The sequence below is a fragment of the Carassius gibelio genome, chromosome B23 (genome assembly GCF_023724105.1).
Source record: "Carassius gibelio isolate Cgi1373 ecotype wild population from Czech Republic chromosome B23, carGib1.2-hapl.c, whole genome shotgun sequence".
NCBI lineage: Eukaryota > Metazoa > Chordata > Actinopteri > Cypriniformes > Cyprinidae > Carassius > Carassius gibelio.
The window spans coordinates 14,472,026-14,484,575 of record NC_068418.1 but is presented as its reverse complement, the minus strand read 5'-3'; the positions used below and the strand labels follow the sequence as shown (position 1 = coordinate 14,484,575).

The 12,550-nt window shown below is 45.7% G+C and overlaps 2 protein-coding genes across 2 annotated transcripts; one reads left to right on the top strand and one right to left on the bottom strand.

Moving 5' to 3' along the window:
* Positions 1-6,732: 6,732 nt before the first annotated feature.
* LOC128012058 (transcription initiation factor TFIID subunit 13) lies at positions 6,733-7,557 on the top strand. Its single transcript, XM_052594977.1, has 2 exons — positions 6,733-6,872; positions 6,981-7,557. Exon 2 carries the CDS (start codon positions 6,982-6,984, stop codon positions 7,354-7,356), a length of 375 nt encoding a protein of 124 aa, XP_052450937.1. The 5' UTR covers positions 6,733-6,872; position 6,981; the 3' UTR covers positions 7,357-7,557.
* Positions 7,558-8,382: 825 nt separating this feature from the next.
* Positions 8,383-11,292, bottom strand: tnnc2.2 (troponin C2, fast skeletal type, tandem duplicate 2). The gene is made up of 6 exons (XM_052594976.1): positions 11,160-11,292; positions 10,053-10,104; positions 9,830-9,973; positions 9,143-9,257; positions 8,925-9,061; positions 8,383-8,829 (listed from the first exon to the last, which is right to left on the bottom strand). The coding sequence occupies exons 1-6, from the start codon at positions 11,160-11,162 to the stop codon at positions 8,798-8,800; spliced, it is 483 nt and encodes a 160-aa protein (XP_052450936.1). The 5' UTR covers positions 11,163-11,292; the 3' UTR covers positions 8,383-8,797.
* Between the last annotated feature and the right edge of the window lie 1,258 nt (positions 11,293-12,550).

The window sequence follows — 12,550 nt, the reverse complement described above, 5'->3', positions numbered from 1 at the left end:
AATGTCTCTTTGCCGCATGTGTGGTGGGCCCATTGATTTCCCGGACGCACACGAGCAGTGTGTGCTGTGCCTGGGTCGGGCTCACGCAGAGGCGGCATTCGAAGGATCCGGATGTCGTGCCTGTGAGGAGCTTCCCATCAAGATCCTTCGTGCAAGGCTGGCCGTTACCCGTAACGGTGGCCCTGTATCTCCTGCCTCTCCCCCGTCCGCCGCCGTCGAGCCGCGAACCGGGAGACTGCAGAGAGCTCCGTCGACGGATTCTGTCGAGGTACTGGCGTCGGCCCAACGCCCACGCCACCCTCACGTGGAAGATCCCCTCTCATACTCTGAGGCCAGTTACCGCCCTCCACTAGAAGCGCGGGAAATGGTCTCGTTTGGATATGACGAGGACGACGCCATGTCTACTAATGCCTCAGACCCGGGAGCGTGGTCCGAGGCCCCGTCTGAAGCCGCCCCCGCCTCGCTGGATGCCGAGCTTATGGCGATCCTCACGGAGGCAGTGGCAGATATGGAATTGGAGTGGACAGCCCCCAAGGAGCTGCCGTCTAAGAGATGGATGGACGGTTCTTTCCTCGGCGCGGGCCGCCAGGCTGAAGCCCCGCAGAGACCCGCGCCTTTTTTCTCTGAGGTCCACGAGGAACTCACCCGGTCATGGCGCTCCCCTTACTCAGCCCGAGCCCATGCACAGGGGACCCAGCTGCTGACGACGGTGGAAGGGGCGGAGAAATTGGGATACGCGCGACCGCCTCCCGTCGAGGACGCTATCGCGGCCCATCTCGCGTCTTCTCCCGGCTGGAAAACCGCCTCTTTGCCTTCTAAGCCATGTCGAGCTACTGCTCACATCGCTGAGAAGGCGTACATATCTGCTGGACATGCAGCATCTGCCCTCCACACGATGGCAATCCTGCAGGTCTTCCAAACTCGGCTCCTTGGGTCCCTGGATGAGGGAAGCCCGGACCCAGAGTCGCTCAGGAAGCTGCGCACGGCGGCGGATCTCGCTCTCGCGGCGTCAAAAAAGATAGCGCAGGGAATCGGCCGCAATATGAGCAGCCTTGTGGTCCTGCATCGCCATCTGTGGCTGACGCTGTCCGGCATGCGCGATGCCGAAAAGAGGCAGTTCCTGGATGCACCGGTGAGCCCCACCGGTCTTTTCGGTGTCGCGGTGGAATCTCTGTCGGAGAAATACGCCGAGACCGTCAAGCAGTCTAAGATGATGCCTCATCTTTTGCCGAAACGGTCTCAAGCCCCCCCTGCAGCGAGGTCCAGATCTTCTTCGGCACAGCGACAAGCGGGAAATACCAGGCGCGCGTTCCCGAGCGCAGCAGAGCGTCGTGAGCCAGAGCCACCATTCCGCCAGAGGCAGCCCAGGAAGCCCCGTTTTGGTCCGAAACCGGCCTCTAGCAGCCAAGGGCGCCCGGCTGGCAAGAAGGAGCAGCGTTCCTGATGCTCGTGCCAGGGGGAAGAGAGCGCGGGACGTGTTCGTCGGACCCGCGGCGAAAAGGGCGCGTTCCCGCCCAGAGTTCGTCAAAGATGTGAATGTTGTGAGAATGAAACCGCTATGTTCTGTTTCAATAAACATGCATTACATGCCTCAGCAAAAGAGCTTTCTTCCTCCCTCTACTATTACCCGCTACATAAGCGAAGCCTCTCCTCCGAGAGACGCTTCGCAAAGCGGAAGCTCGGGGAAACCCGAGGAGGTGACTATGTATGTTCCCGTGCAAGAAGCCGCGAACGAGTCACCTGCCACTCATATAGCGGTCAACGCTTCCCCAGTGGCTGGCGCGCACGCCCCGCCGCAGCATGCATTAATACCCTCCGTATTGAGTCATCTCAGCGCGTGGGCGACGCTCCCCGCGGCATCTTATTGGGTGATCAACACGATAAAACGCGGCTATACGCTCCAGTTCGCTCGCAGACCACCCCGCTTCGGCGGTGTGATTATGACAGAAGTGTCAGAACAGAGCGCCCCGCTGCTACGAGCAGAAATATCCTCTCTCCTGGCCAAACAAGCAGTAGAGATAGTGCCCGTGGAACGGAGAAATTCCGGTTTCTACAGCCGTTATTTTCTAGTTCCGAAAAAGGACGGAGGTATGCGCCCCATCTTAGACCTGAGATTACTGAACAAAGCGCTCGCGAAACGCACGTTCAAGATGATAACTGTGAAGCAGATCCTCGCGCACATTCAGCCCGACGATTACTTCATTGCAGTGGATCTAAAGGATGCTTACTTCCACATCCAGATAGCCCCACATCACAGGCGCTTCCTGCGTTTTGCATTCGAGGGTGTGGCGTACCAGTTCAAAGTGTTGCCGTTTGGGCTCGCTTTGGCTCCCCGTGTATTCACAATATGCATGAATACAGCGCTCGCTCCCCTGAAGCTCAGTGGAATGCGCATACTGAATTATCTCGACGACTGGTTAGTCATCGCACGGTCGAGAAGCGCTCTCGAGGAACACAAACACAGACTCCTCGCCCATCTGACAGGTTTGGGGCTGTCTGTGAACATTCAGAAGAGCACACTGCAGCCGCGCCAATATATCACATTCCTGGGTATGATACTGGACTCGCGCTCTATGACCGCGAAGCTGTCAGAGCCGAGAATCCAGTCGATTCAAAATACACTAGCCCTCTTCGTTCAAGGCAGAGCTATCCCCTTAAGAACGTTTCAGAGGTTGCTCGGTCTGATGGCGGCCGCAGCCTCCGTCTGCAGACTGGGCTTGTTACACATGAGACCGCTTCAACACTGGTTACAGAGCCGAGTGAAGCCGCGGGCGTGGAGAGCGGGAACGGAACGCCTTATCATAACGCGTTCATGTCTCGAGACTCTGGCGCCTTGGTTCGGCACGACCATATTCGAGCAGGGTGCTGCTATGGGCAGAGTGGTCAGACGTGTAGTGGTCACTACGGATGCTTCACTATCAGGCTGGGGAGCCCTATGCGATGGCAGACCAGCATTCGGTACGTGGACAGGGGACCAGACGCGCTGGCATATAAACTGCTTGGAGATGGAAGCGGTTCATCTAGCGCTGCAGAGTTTCCTTCCGTTTGTGAAACACCGTCATGTTCTCATCAGAACGGACAACACGGCGGTGGTGGCGTACATCAATCGCCAGGGAGGTTTGCGTTCGCGATCCCTGCAGGGATTAGCGAGACAGCTGCTGTTATGGACGGACAGGGTACTTCTGTCGATTCGAGCAGTGCACGTACCGGGCAGCTTGAATTGCGGCGCGGACATGCTGTCCAGGGACGGCATTGTACACGGAGAATGGAGGCTCCATCCGCAAACGATAAATATGATCTGGAATCTGTTTGGCAAAGCGGAGATCGACCTCTTTGCGTCGCAAGAGAACGCCCACTGCCCTCTGTACTTCTCGCTGACAGCATCCCCCCTGGGGGGAGACGCGCTGTCGAGCCGCTGGCCAAAGGGACGGAAGTACGGTTTTCCCCCAGTCAAGTTAATGCCGCTGGTGCTGCAGAAGATCAGGGAGGAGAGATGTGCGTTGATCCTGGTAGCACCCAAATGGCCCAACCAGCCGTGGTTCCCGGAACTGGTGAACATGTCGCGGCTTCCCCCGTGGCGGATCCCGCCGAGAAGGGACCTCTTATCCCAGGCGAGGGGCACCATATGGCACCCCAACCCAGAGCTTTGGGATCTGCATGTGTGGCAGATCAGCGTGGAGTATATCAGCGAGTGCTGCAGACAATAGCAGAGGCTAGAGCCCCTTCGACGAGGCGTTTATACACTCTGAAGTGGAAAGTATTTGCTAACTGGTGTGTTGACAAAAATGAGGACCCCAGGAGTTGCGATATCTCCATTATTCTGACCTTCCTACAGGAACGTCTGGATGCTGGCAGTACCCCATCTACAGTGAAAGTCTACGTGGCCGCTATCGCCGTTTTTCGTGACTTGCTAGACGGCCATTCAGTGGGGAGGCACCCCCTGATAACGAGCTTTCTTCGGGGAGCTAGGCGGCTTAATCCACCCCGCCTTCGTCAGATGCCGGTCTGGGACCTGTCATTAGTGCTTAGTGCGCTGTCCAACCCACCTTTTGAACCAGCCGAGTTAAGCGACCTTAAAGTGCTCTCATTTAAGACGGCGCTACTGCTCGCGCTAGCTTGCGGGAAACGAGTGGGAGACTTGCATGCCCTGTCAGTGAACAGCGCGTGTATGCAGTTTGGACCGGACGATTGTATGGTCAGACTTTTACCCAAACGCGGTTATTCGCCTAAAGTGCTCTCAACGCCGTTCAGAGCTCAGATAATTACAATTCAAGCATTTTGCCCCGAGGAGGACAGTAATTCAGTGTCTCAGAAGTGCGCTTTGTGCCCCGTGCGTGCCCTGCGTGCATATGTGAACAGAACTAGCCAGTTTCGAACTTCAGAGCAGCTTTTCGTCTGCTACGCGGGTGCCAAGAAGGGCAGCGCGCTGTCGAAGCAGAGGCTATCACACTGGATAGTGGAGGCTGTGCGACTAGCTTATGCTTCCCGGGGAACCGCCTGCCCAATCGGGGTGCACGCCCACTCCACAAGGAGTTTGGCGTCGTCATGGGGTTGGGCGAAAGGTATGTCTATTCAGGACATTTGTTTCGCAGCGGGCTGGTCGTCTCGCAACACGTTTGCGAGATTCTATAATCTGGACATTCCCTCGTTCGCATCACATGTGCTGTCAGTGCAGGAGGAGGGAGTTGAGCAGTCTTTGGACTAAACTATGGGCACGCCCTACCTAGCGCGTGCACTAGCCGTGGTTCTTTCTACCAGGTCAGCGTCAGTTATTGTTGTAATAGCTGCGGTTGAGGTATTCATTCACTATCTAATGTGGTCCCTTTATTATGCCCGCATTATAAGCCGGCAGTGTATTCCCAAGCACCAACATATTGCTGCATTTTCCCCATATCACACCAGTGTTGCTTATCTGGGTGCACTGGATTACGATGGTGTAAGAGCTGATTTGGCTCTGTGCCAAGAGGTGTTTCAACCAGGTCCGGTACCCGACCTAGAGCTAACGCGCTGTAAGAGCTAGTGCTTATGCTCTTCTGTGGCTCGATGCGAGCTGGGCCGGACAGTATTTCCCACACGGCGGGTGTTTTATTGTTCCCCATACGTAATGTCGAGAGACCGACTCGATAAGGGAACGTCCCCGGTTACTCACGTAACCTTAGTTCCCTGAGAGGAGGGAACGAGACATTACGTAACCTGCCGTGTGGAAAAACCTTCCAGCCTCATTACTCTCGTTCAGTGGAAGATTCTGAGGGTTTTGGCGCCCACCGTCACCTATATTGAAGGCTGTCAGCCAATCAGGTGAGGGCGAGGGCGCCATTGGCTATTTGCAAGCAAAAGAGTTATTCAATCAGACTTCATAATTTCGAGGAAATGGATTTCCCCATACGTAATGTCTCGTTCCCTCCTCTCAGGGAACTAAGGTTACGTGAGTAACCGGGGACGTTAACATTAACACGAAACTCTGCTATTCAATTGTAACGTCACCATTCAAATAACTGTCACTGCTCTTGTTTGTGAACCTACAGACAGACAGCCCTGTGTACTTCTGCTGCTGTGACGTGGACGTTGCTCTGCTGACAGTTGCTCTGCAGCCCGGGAAAATTTGAATCCTACACATAATGTTTTGAAATTAAAGCTTTTTCTGAATTTTCTGAAGCACACAAGAAGTACCAAAGACGAAGTAAATGCGTTAAAATAGTTGACTGGTTGCTATGTTTAGCGCTGATCGGTTCGTTCTTTGGATACAAATCGTTTTGATGAATCAGTTGAACCGGTTCATGAAACAAATCGTTCATTAATCCGACTGATGCGATCTTGAGCTGTTCTCATCGTCTGAATCCAGAATAAAGTTGTCTTGTAATAATGTAATTACCACAGACATGGTCCGAGAACCGATGAGTGAGCTGATAGTTTGTGAAGTGAACATTTAACTGATGGACACACGAAATTAGACGAAAACTCCCTCCCAAATACTATAAAAATAAATAATGTGTTTATTAGTGTTTACGAAAGACAGATAAAAATAAATATGAATACAGAAGTAAACTAAATAAAAGAGACATCATTTTAAAAGTTGTAAATGATCTTTAAAATTCTAGAAAATGTGTATTTGTTTAGTTACATGTACTTAAAATAACCAATAAGCATAAAAACTCAACAAATACCTTAAAACTATATAATCACTACGTTTGCCGCTGTGTATGTGAAATCTGTCAAAAAAAATTATCTACAGTTTACCTCTATATATATATTTATATACCTCTACAGTTTTATTTAGAATATCTTACATACACTCTTATTATGTCACGTGCACAATGTAAAACTAAAATAAATTATATCCAGCACAGCACATATAAAAAACACATAATGTGGCTAAATTGATTGCATGTAATTTTATTTAACAATAACTAACTATTTAGAACAAATCAAAACATAAAAATACACTTCTTAATCTAAACTGGCAGCATTGATGGGCGAAACAACAAACAAGATATAACAGAGCATCAAGAAATAAAACAAAGAACAAAAACAGCAGCCAAGGAAAATAAATCTATTATAATCTAAATAAAGCCATGCATACAAAGATAAACAATCAACGGTTCCTGTTGACTTAACTGTAGTATGACTTTACTTCAGTTTGACGCAGAAGAATCGCTGAATTAATTTGTTCAAAAGAATCAATTCACAGAAATGATTCGAACGTTCCACCATCCCTCCCCCCCCCCCCCCCCTTTAAGCTCGTCATCCAGATCTCCAGGGGGCGCTGACGTTTTCTTCCACTGGCGCGTCATGTGGAAATGAATTAGCAGTACTTCCTGTCTTTGCATTTGCTGGCTGGGGTGTTTTGTTTTGTTCCCGTCTGGTTTTCCCAAGTAAGTTATACGTACACGCTGTGTCTGTTATTCTCTTATAATATAGAACACTTGACTCTTGTGTTTTGAATGGCTGTTTCTAACCAGCGCGCTGCATTTCGTTTAAAGAATGGCTGAAGAAGAGGATGATCCCGGGTTTGATGAGGAGTTAGACGACGGAGGTAACGGAGCAGACTCGGGCCAAGGTAAAAGAAAGCGGCTTTTTTCCAAGGAGCTTCGCTGCATGATGTATGGGTTTGGAGACGACCAAAATCCCTACACCGAATCGGTGGATATACTGGAGGATCTAGTGATCGAGTTCATCACGGAGATGACACACAAGGCGATGTCTATAGGGCGCCAGGGTCGCGTGCAGGTGGAGGACATCGTGTTTCTCATCCGCAAGGACCCTAGAAAGTTTGCGAGAGTGAAGGACCTGCTCACTATGAACGAGGAGCTGAAGAAGGCTCGCAAAGCATTTGACGAGGCAAATTATGGGTCTTGAAATAGGCCATCGGTTGCCATGTTGTCCATGCAATCCATGAAAAAAATGTAATTTCATTATGGGATTTTACCTGTTGAGAACCCTTGTCCACTTTTCTTACAGCTTTGTGTTTATTCAGTTGCTTGCCAGTTTATACTTCATGAGTTTTCATTGTGTTTGTGTTTAAGATGTACAATAAAAATACATTTGTTAAACGTTCAATGCAAGTTTTATTTTGAAAAGCATTTATGTGCACCTTATCTTTTTTCAGTTTTTTATTAATATTGTTATATTATGAGGAAATGTTTTGTCGCAAGTTGAAGGGTTAATGCAAGTATAAAATTAATTGCTTTGCTAAATTGTGCCTGATAAAGCTGAGAAGGGGAAATCATTTAAAATAGTTGACATTTATATCTGGCCAATGTAAATATAACTAATGCATGGAATTTGGGGAAATCTTGTTTTTTTATTTCTAATTTATGTATGTGTTTAAACTATTTAATCTTTTGTGACATTAGGCATTCTGTTTATATCTTAGACATGCAAGTCACATTAAGACATGTTAATAAGCCAGATTATTATTATAATACTCATTCAGTATTCTTTTTAACATATGGTGATTTCGCCCCCAGTGTATGTCATTCTCACGAAAAAGAGGAATATGTAATGTACTTACTTTGTCATCAGTTACATTTGTATTATAAGTCTGCATCCCCTTAATTTGCAAATAATACTCATCAGCCATTGACCAGATAAACAAGACACAATTTACTGATTTACACACTTGCAGCACACAAAGAATATCATGTTAAAAATCTAAATGTGCAATAGAGCTATTCCTACAGCATGTCTAATAAAACTGAATGCTGTGTTGGCATTGTGACTTGGGTTTTGTTGTTACATAAACAGTACTAACTATAGTCTTTAGTATATACAGAAATTGTTAACTAATTGGGGTAAGAGAAAAAAAAGAAGAAGCAATGTTTAATTGATAAACTCCTCAAAACAAAACCATAAAAATCAAAATGTCCGACCAACTAAACAACGTGTGTTTTATTTTTTATTCTGTTTTCAAGCGTTCGTTCTTAAGTACAGTGAAGTGGTTTGGCTTTGGCATTGGTCTATGCAGCGGTAACAAGCTGCTGATCTAGACTAAATCTAGACTAAACACCCACAAATGTGGGATCTACCATGGCATGTGCTTCTAGTGAACTTGAGCGCCATCGTAACATGATGAGCCTGTGAACCAAACCACAGCTTGGCTGATTGGGTCTTGCATGAGGGTTCAGTGGGAGCCCAACCTTGGCAAACCCCACAGAGGTGTTTATCTGTCTGTCTGTTGAAGAGGTGAAATGGAGGCAGAAAGAGGACAAAAGGGGGAAGTTAATTTGAGTGGCACTGAGAGGTAAAGGTTCCTGTTTGCAGGGGTGAGAGGGGAGAGGAATGTCCTTGAGTCTCTGTTTTACTGCACATTCTCCATCATCTTGAGGAATTCTGGGGGAAAATGGACATGGGTGTTGTTTTAATACCTGGACTGAATTCATGCACGCTCATACATCAAAGGATATGTAATCTATAAACCATCATACCATCAAAGTCCAGCATGCCATCGTTGTTTTTGTCTCCATCTTTAAGCAGCTCATCAATCTCTTCCTCTGAGATGGATTCGCCAGTGCTGCGGATGATCTCAGCAAACTCATCTCTGTCGATGTAGCCATCACCGTTCCTGCAGATTCATAGTGTTGCTAAAGTGAGCCTGGGCCACATTCAAAAACAGGTGCACACAAGAAGATATCAGATGACATACTTGTCCAGCACGCGGAAGCATTCGGCCAACTCTTCCTCGCTCTTGCCAGCCTGGTCCTCCTTTAGGAGTCTCACCATCATGACCAAGAACTCCTCAAAGTCGATGGATCCGCTGCCTACAGTTTCCAGTATGAAGTAGCTATTACAATCTACATTTTTTTCTGTATTTTACGCTTAAAGTTGCAGTTAAGTTGAACAGATATTATAATTTATATGAATAATAAAAATATACGGACATCATCATGTAGGCTAGAAACATACTTCAATGCAAGTGTGAAAACACAGACATACATATTTGACATGTGCTCTCTTCCATAGGCCTGAAGGGGCGATACAGTTGTTCATTCATATGCTTTTGACTTTAAAATGGGGTGCTGTAATATTCAGGTAAGTTTCTCTTAAATTTTTTGTCTTAGCAAGATACTTTTTAAACTCTTGCTCCGCAATGGCAGTATGTGTCCCAAAGGAAACAAAGGATTTTCCCCTGTAGCGCCCCTAGCGGCAGCACAAGAATGTGGAAGATTTTTTGGTCTACAGCATTTTATAGAAGTCAACATTTGAAGTGGAACAAAAAAGTTAATCAAAGTTGTCCTAAGACAAGAATGAATTTTGGTTTTAGGACAGGTTTTGTTGACTAGTGTATAGTTCTATGTATCCCCTCCCCCCACAGCTCTAGCATTTTGCTTACCGTCTTCATCTACCTCCTCGATGATTTCTTCCAACTCCTCTCTGGTTGGATTCTGACCCAGCATCCTCATGACGGTACCCAACTCCTTGGTGCTGATATCACCGCCACCATCAGTGTCGAACATGTCGAAGGCAGCCTTGAACTCTTTGAAATAGACACATAAAGTTTAATGGAACAGGACTACGTGGATACTGGCGATAGGCCTATATCTGTTTACACTCACCGGCAAGCATCTCCTCGCTCAGGTATGAGCGGGCCTCCTGTTGCGCGTCAGTCTGTGAAACAGTTGCATTATGAATGGTTAATCTCAGATATAAATTATACAATGCAGTAATCTGATAAATGAGAAACCCTGGTTCTTCTGGCAAGTCATTTGTTTTTTGTTTTCCTAATAATCTGTTTCCATTAAAATGGGATTGTAGGCTTTGCAAACAACAGATGGTACTCAGAGCACTCCTCCAAGACCATTTGCGACTATTTTAGGGCTCAACACGTTATCCTCACAGTCAGTGACTGTACATGGTAATTCCGAAATAGGATCCTTGAAATGTGTCGCCTCAGCTTTTAGTTAACCTACTTAACCTAACCTGCTGACTAGATTCATATCAAATAGCAGGATGTCCATCTTACTGATTTCTGACCACCCCTTCTATTAAACAACCATTCGTACCATTATACTTTAACAGATAGGCCTATATGGATCATATTTCTTGGTGATCTTTGACTATTTGATCTTGGAATAATTAAACTCCTTCAAGCTATTTTTTATCCATGTTAAAACATGATATCAGAAATAAATCAGATATCAATTTTACAGTGGATTTTGCTGCAATTGGATTCATTTATCATATTAAGTGTAATAGTATTTTTTTTTTGTCAGAGAGAAATCTTGGCTTTGTAACAGATTAATTAGCAGTCAGTTAACTTTGAATCTATAATAAAGTCATCTAAAAATAACACCTAATAAAGTTACTCAGATTATACTCATATATACTTGCCCAGGCAAAAATAAGTCCAAAATAGATAAATTGTCTGATAAAAAAGAAAAATTAAGAAGTCCTAATAAACAAATTTAAATATATTTTAATCTATTTTTTAAAACTAAAAGGATTTTTTTTACAGTCATTCTAAAGTAAATTTATATTTATACATTTTATTTAAAGCTTTATTAAATGCATGCAAAACTGCAAGGGAACTATTAACAATATTTTAACCTTATGTAATCCATTATTAATAATGAAAGAAATGTAATTCTGACTTTTTGACTAGGTTTTGTTTTATGTTTTCATGCGTTCATTAGCAAAACTGACTGCTTAAATTAAACTCTTACCATGATTGTGGATTAGCCTCCTCACTTATATCCAAGGGACAAGCAGTGGTCAGTGCACTCGCACCCCAACAGAAAGACTAGACATCAAGTGACAGTTCTGACACACTTTAAACAGGCCACCCAAGACCCGCCCCCAGGCCTCCAGATTTAGAATCCTGAACTTTTAGGGTTCGATGGCTCCCATAAGCCAATAGAAATGTGAAATGAATACACTTTAAGAACAGTCTGCCAGAATACAGGAAAATGGTAACTGCCTTATTTCGGTGTGTTTATTGTCAAAAAGCCTGCATTTATTGGAAGATCTGATCAAATCAAAGACACAGTAAAATGATTATTAATTATTAATTCCACTTAATTGTGGCAATTGCATGTTAATGTTGACCACAGTAATTTTTAGGCATGAAATCCTGGCAGACTTTCACCCGGAGACTTTGCTTTTCACTAATTCCCCTTAAAAAATTCTACTTAATTTGAGAAGAAACATAATGATGGACTAAAATGGCTTATAATAGCTTAAAATAAGTAGCATACAGATGGAAATTCATTTTTAAAATGGAGAGAGACGATAATGTTCTGCCCCCCCCCCCACCCCACACCCCTTTAGTCAAGAAGAGAAACCCTAAACCTCTTGAGAAGGTGCTGTGTTGCAAATCTTCAGCGTGCCCTGAATAGCAAACGGTTTAGATCTCTACTCCACCCCAACTGAAACCCAACAACACAAATGGCAACACAGGTACCCCAAACCCCGAAGAGCCTAAACTGGAGTTTCCATGTTTGGCATGTGATTCCTGGGTGAGTAATTGTACAGACGTGGATTGGAGAAGCATGTGGGGGAACTTGGAGGAGGGGGTCGTGGACTATATACTTCCAGGCAGAAATGGAGAGATTTAAAAGGAGATTTTTAGGAGAGCAGAAAGGTCCGGTATTGCAGTTTGCATATCATTGCAGCTCTGGAGAATTGCATTAAGGCACTGGCATGAGATGATCTCCAACAATATGACCTGAAGATAACGAGGTGTCAGAAGGATCACATGGCTTTCTGCCATGAGAAGAAAACATGGAATTCTGACCTTTTACATCTTTCAGAACTCATATATGTATAACTTGCATGTTCCTGGCACAAAACGTTGACATTAGGATTCGAAATGGATCTTTTTCATGACCTTTTTTGGCCCTGTGAAAACTCTGCCCTGTGGGCAGGTTAAGTATGAAAAATATCAGAAGAGACCAACATATGAAAAGATAAATACAATCTGCAACACTATGGATCTACTGGACGGCCAGAGTGTTATGGACTTGGGGTTCTGGAAACCAACATGGTGGGATGATCTTGTTTTGCGGATTGGTTGTAGTGAAATTATGGGCAAGGTGGGTGAGAAGATCACATGAGC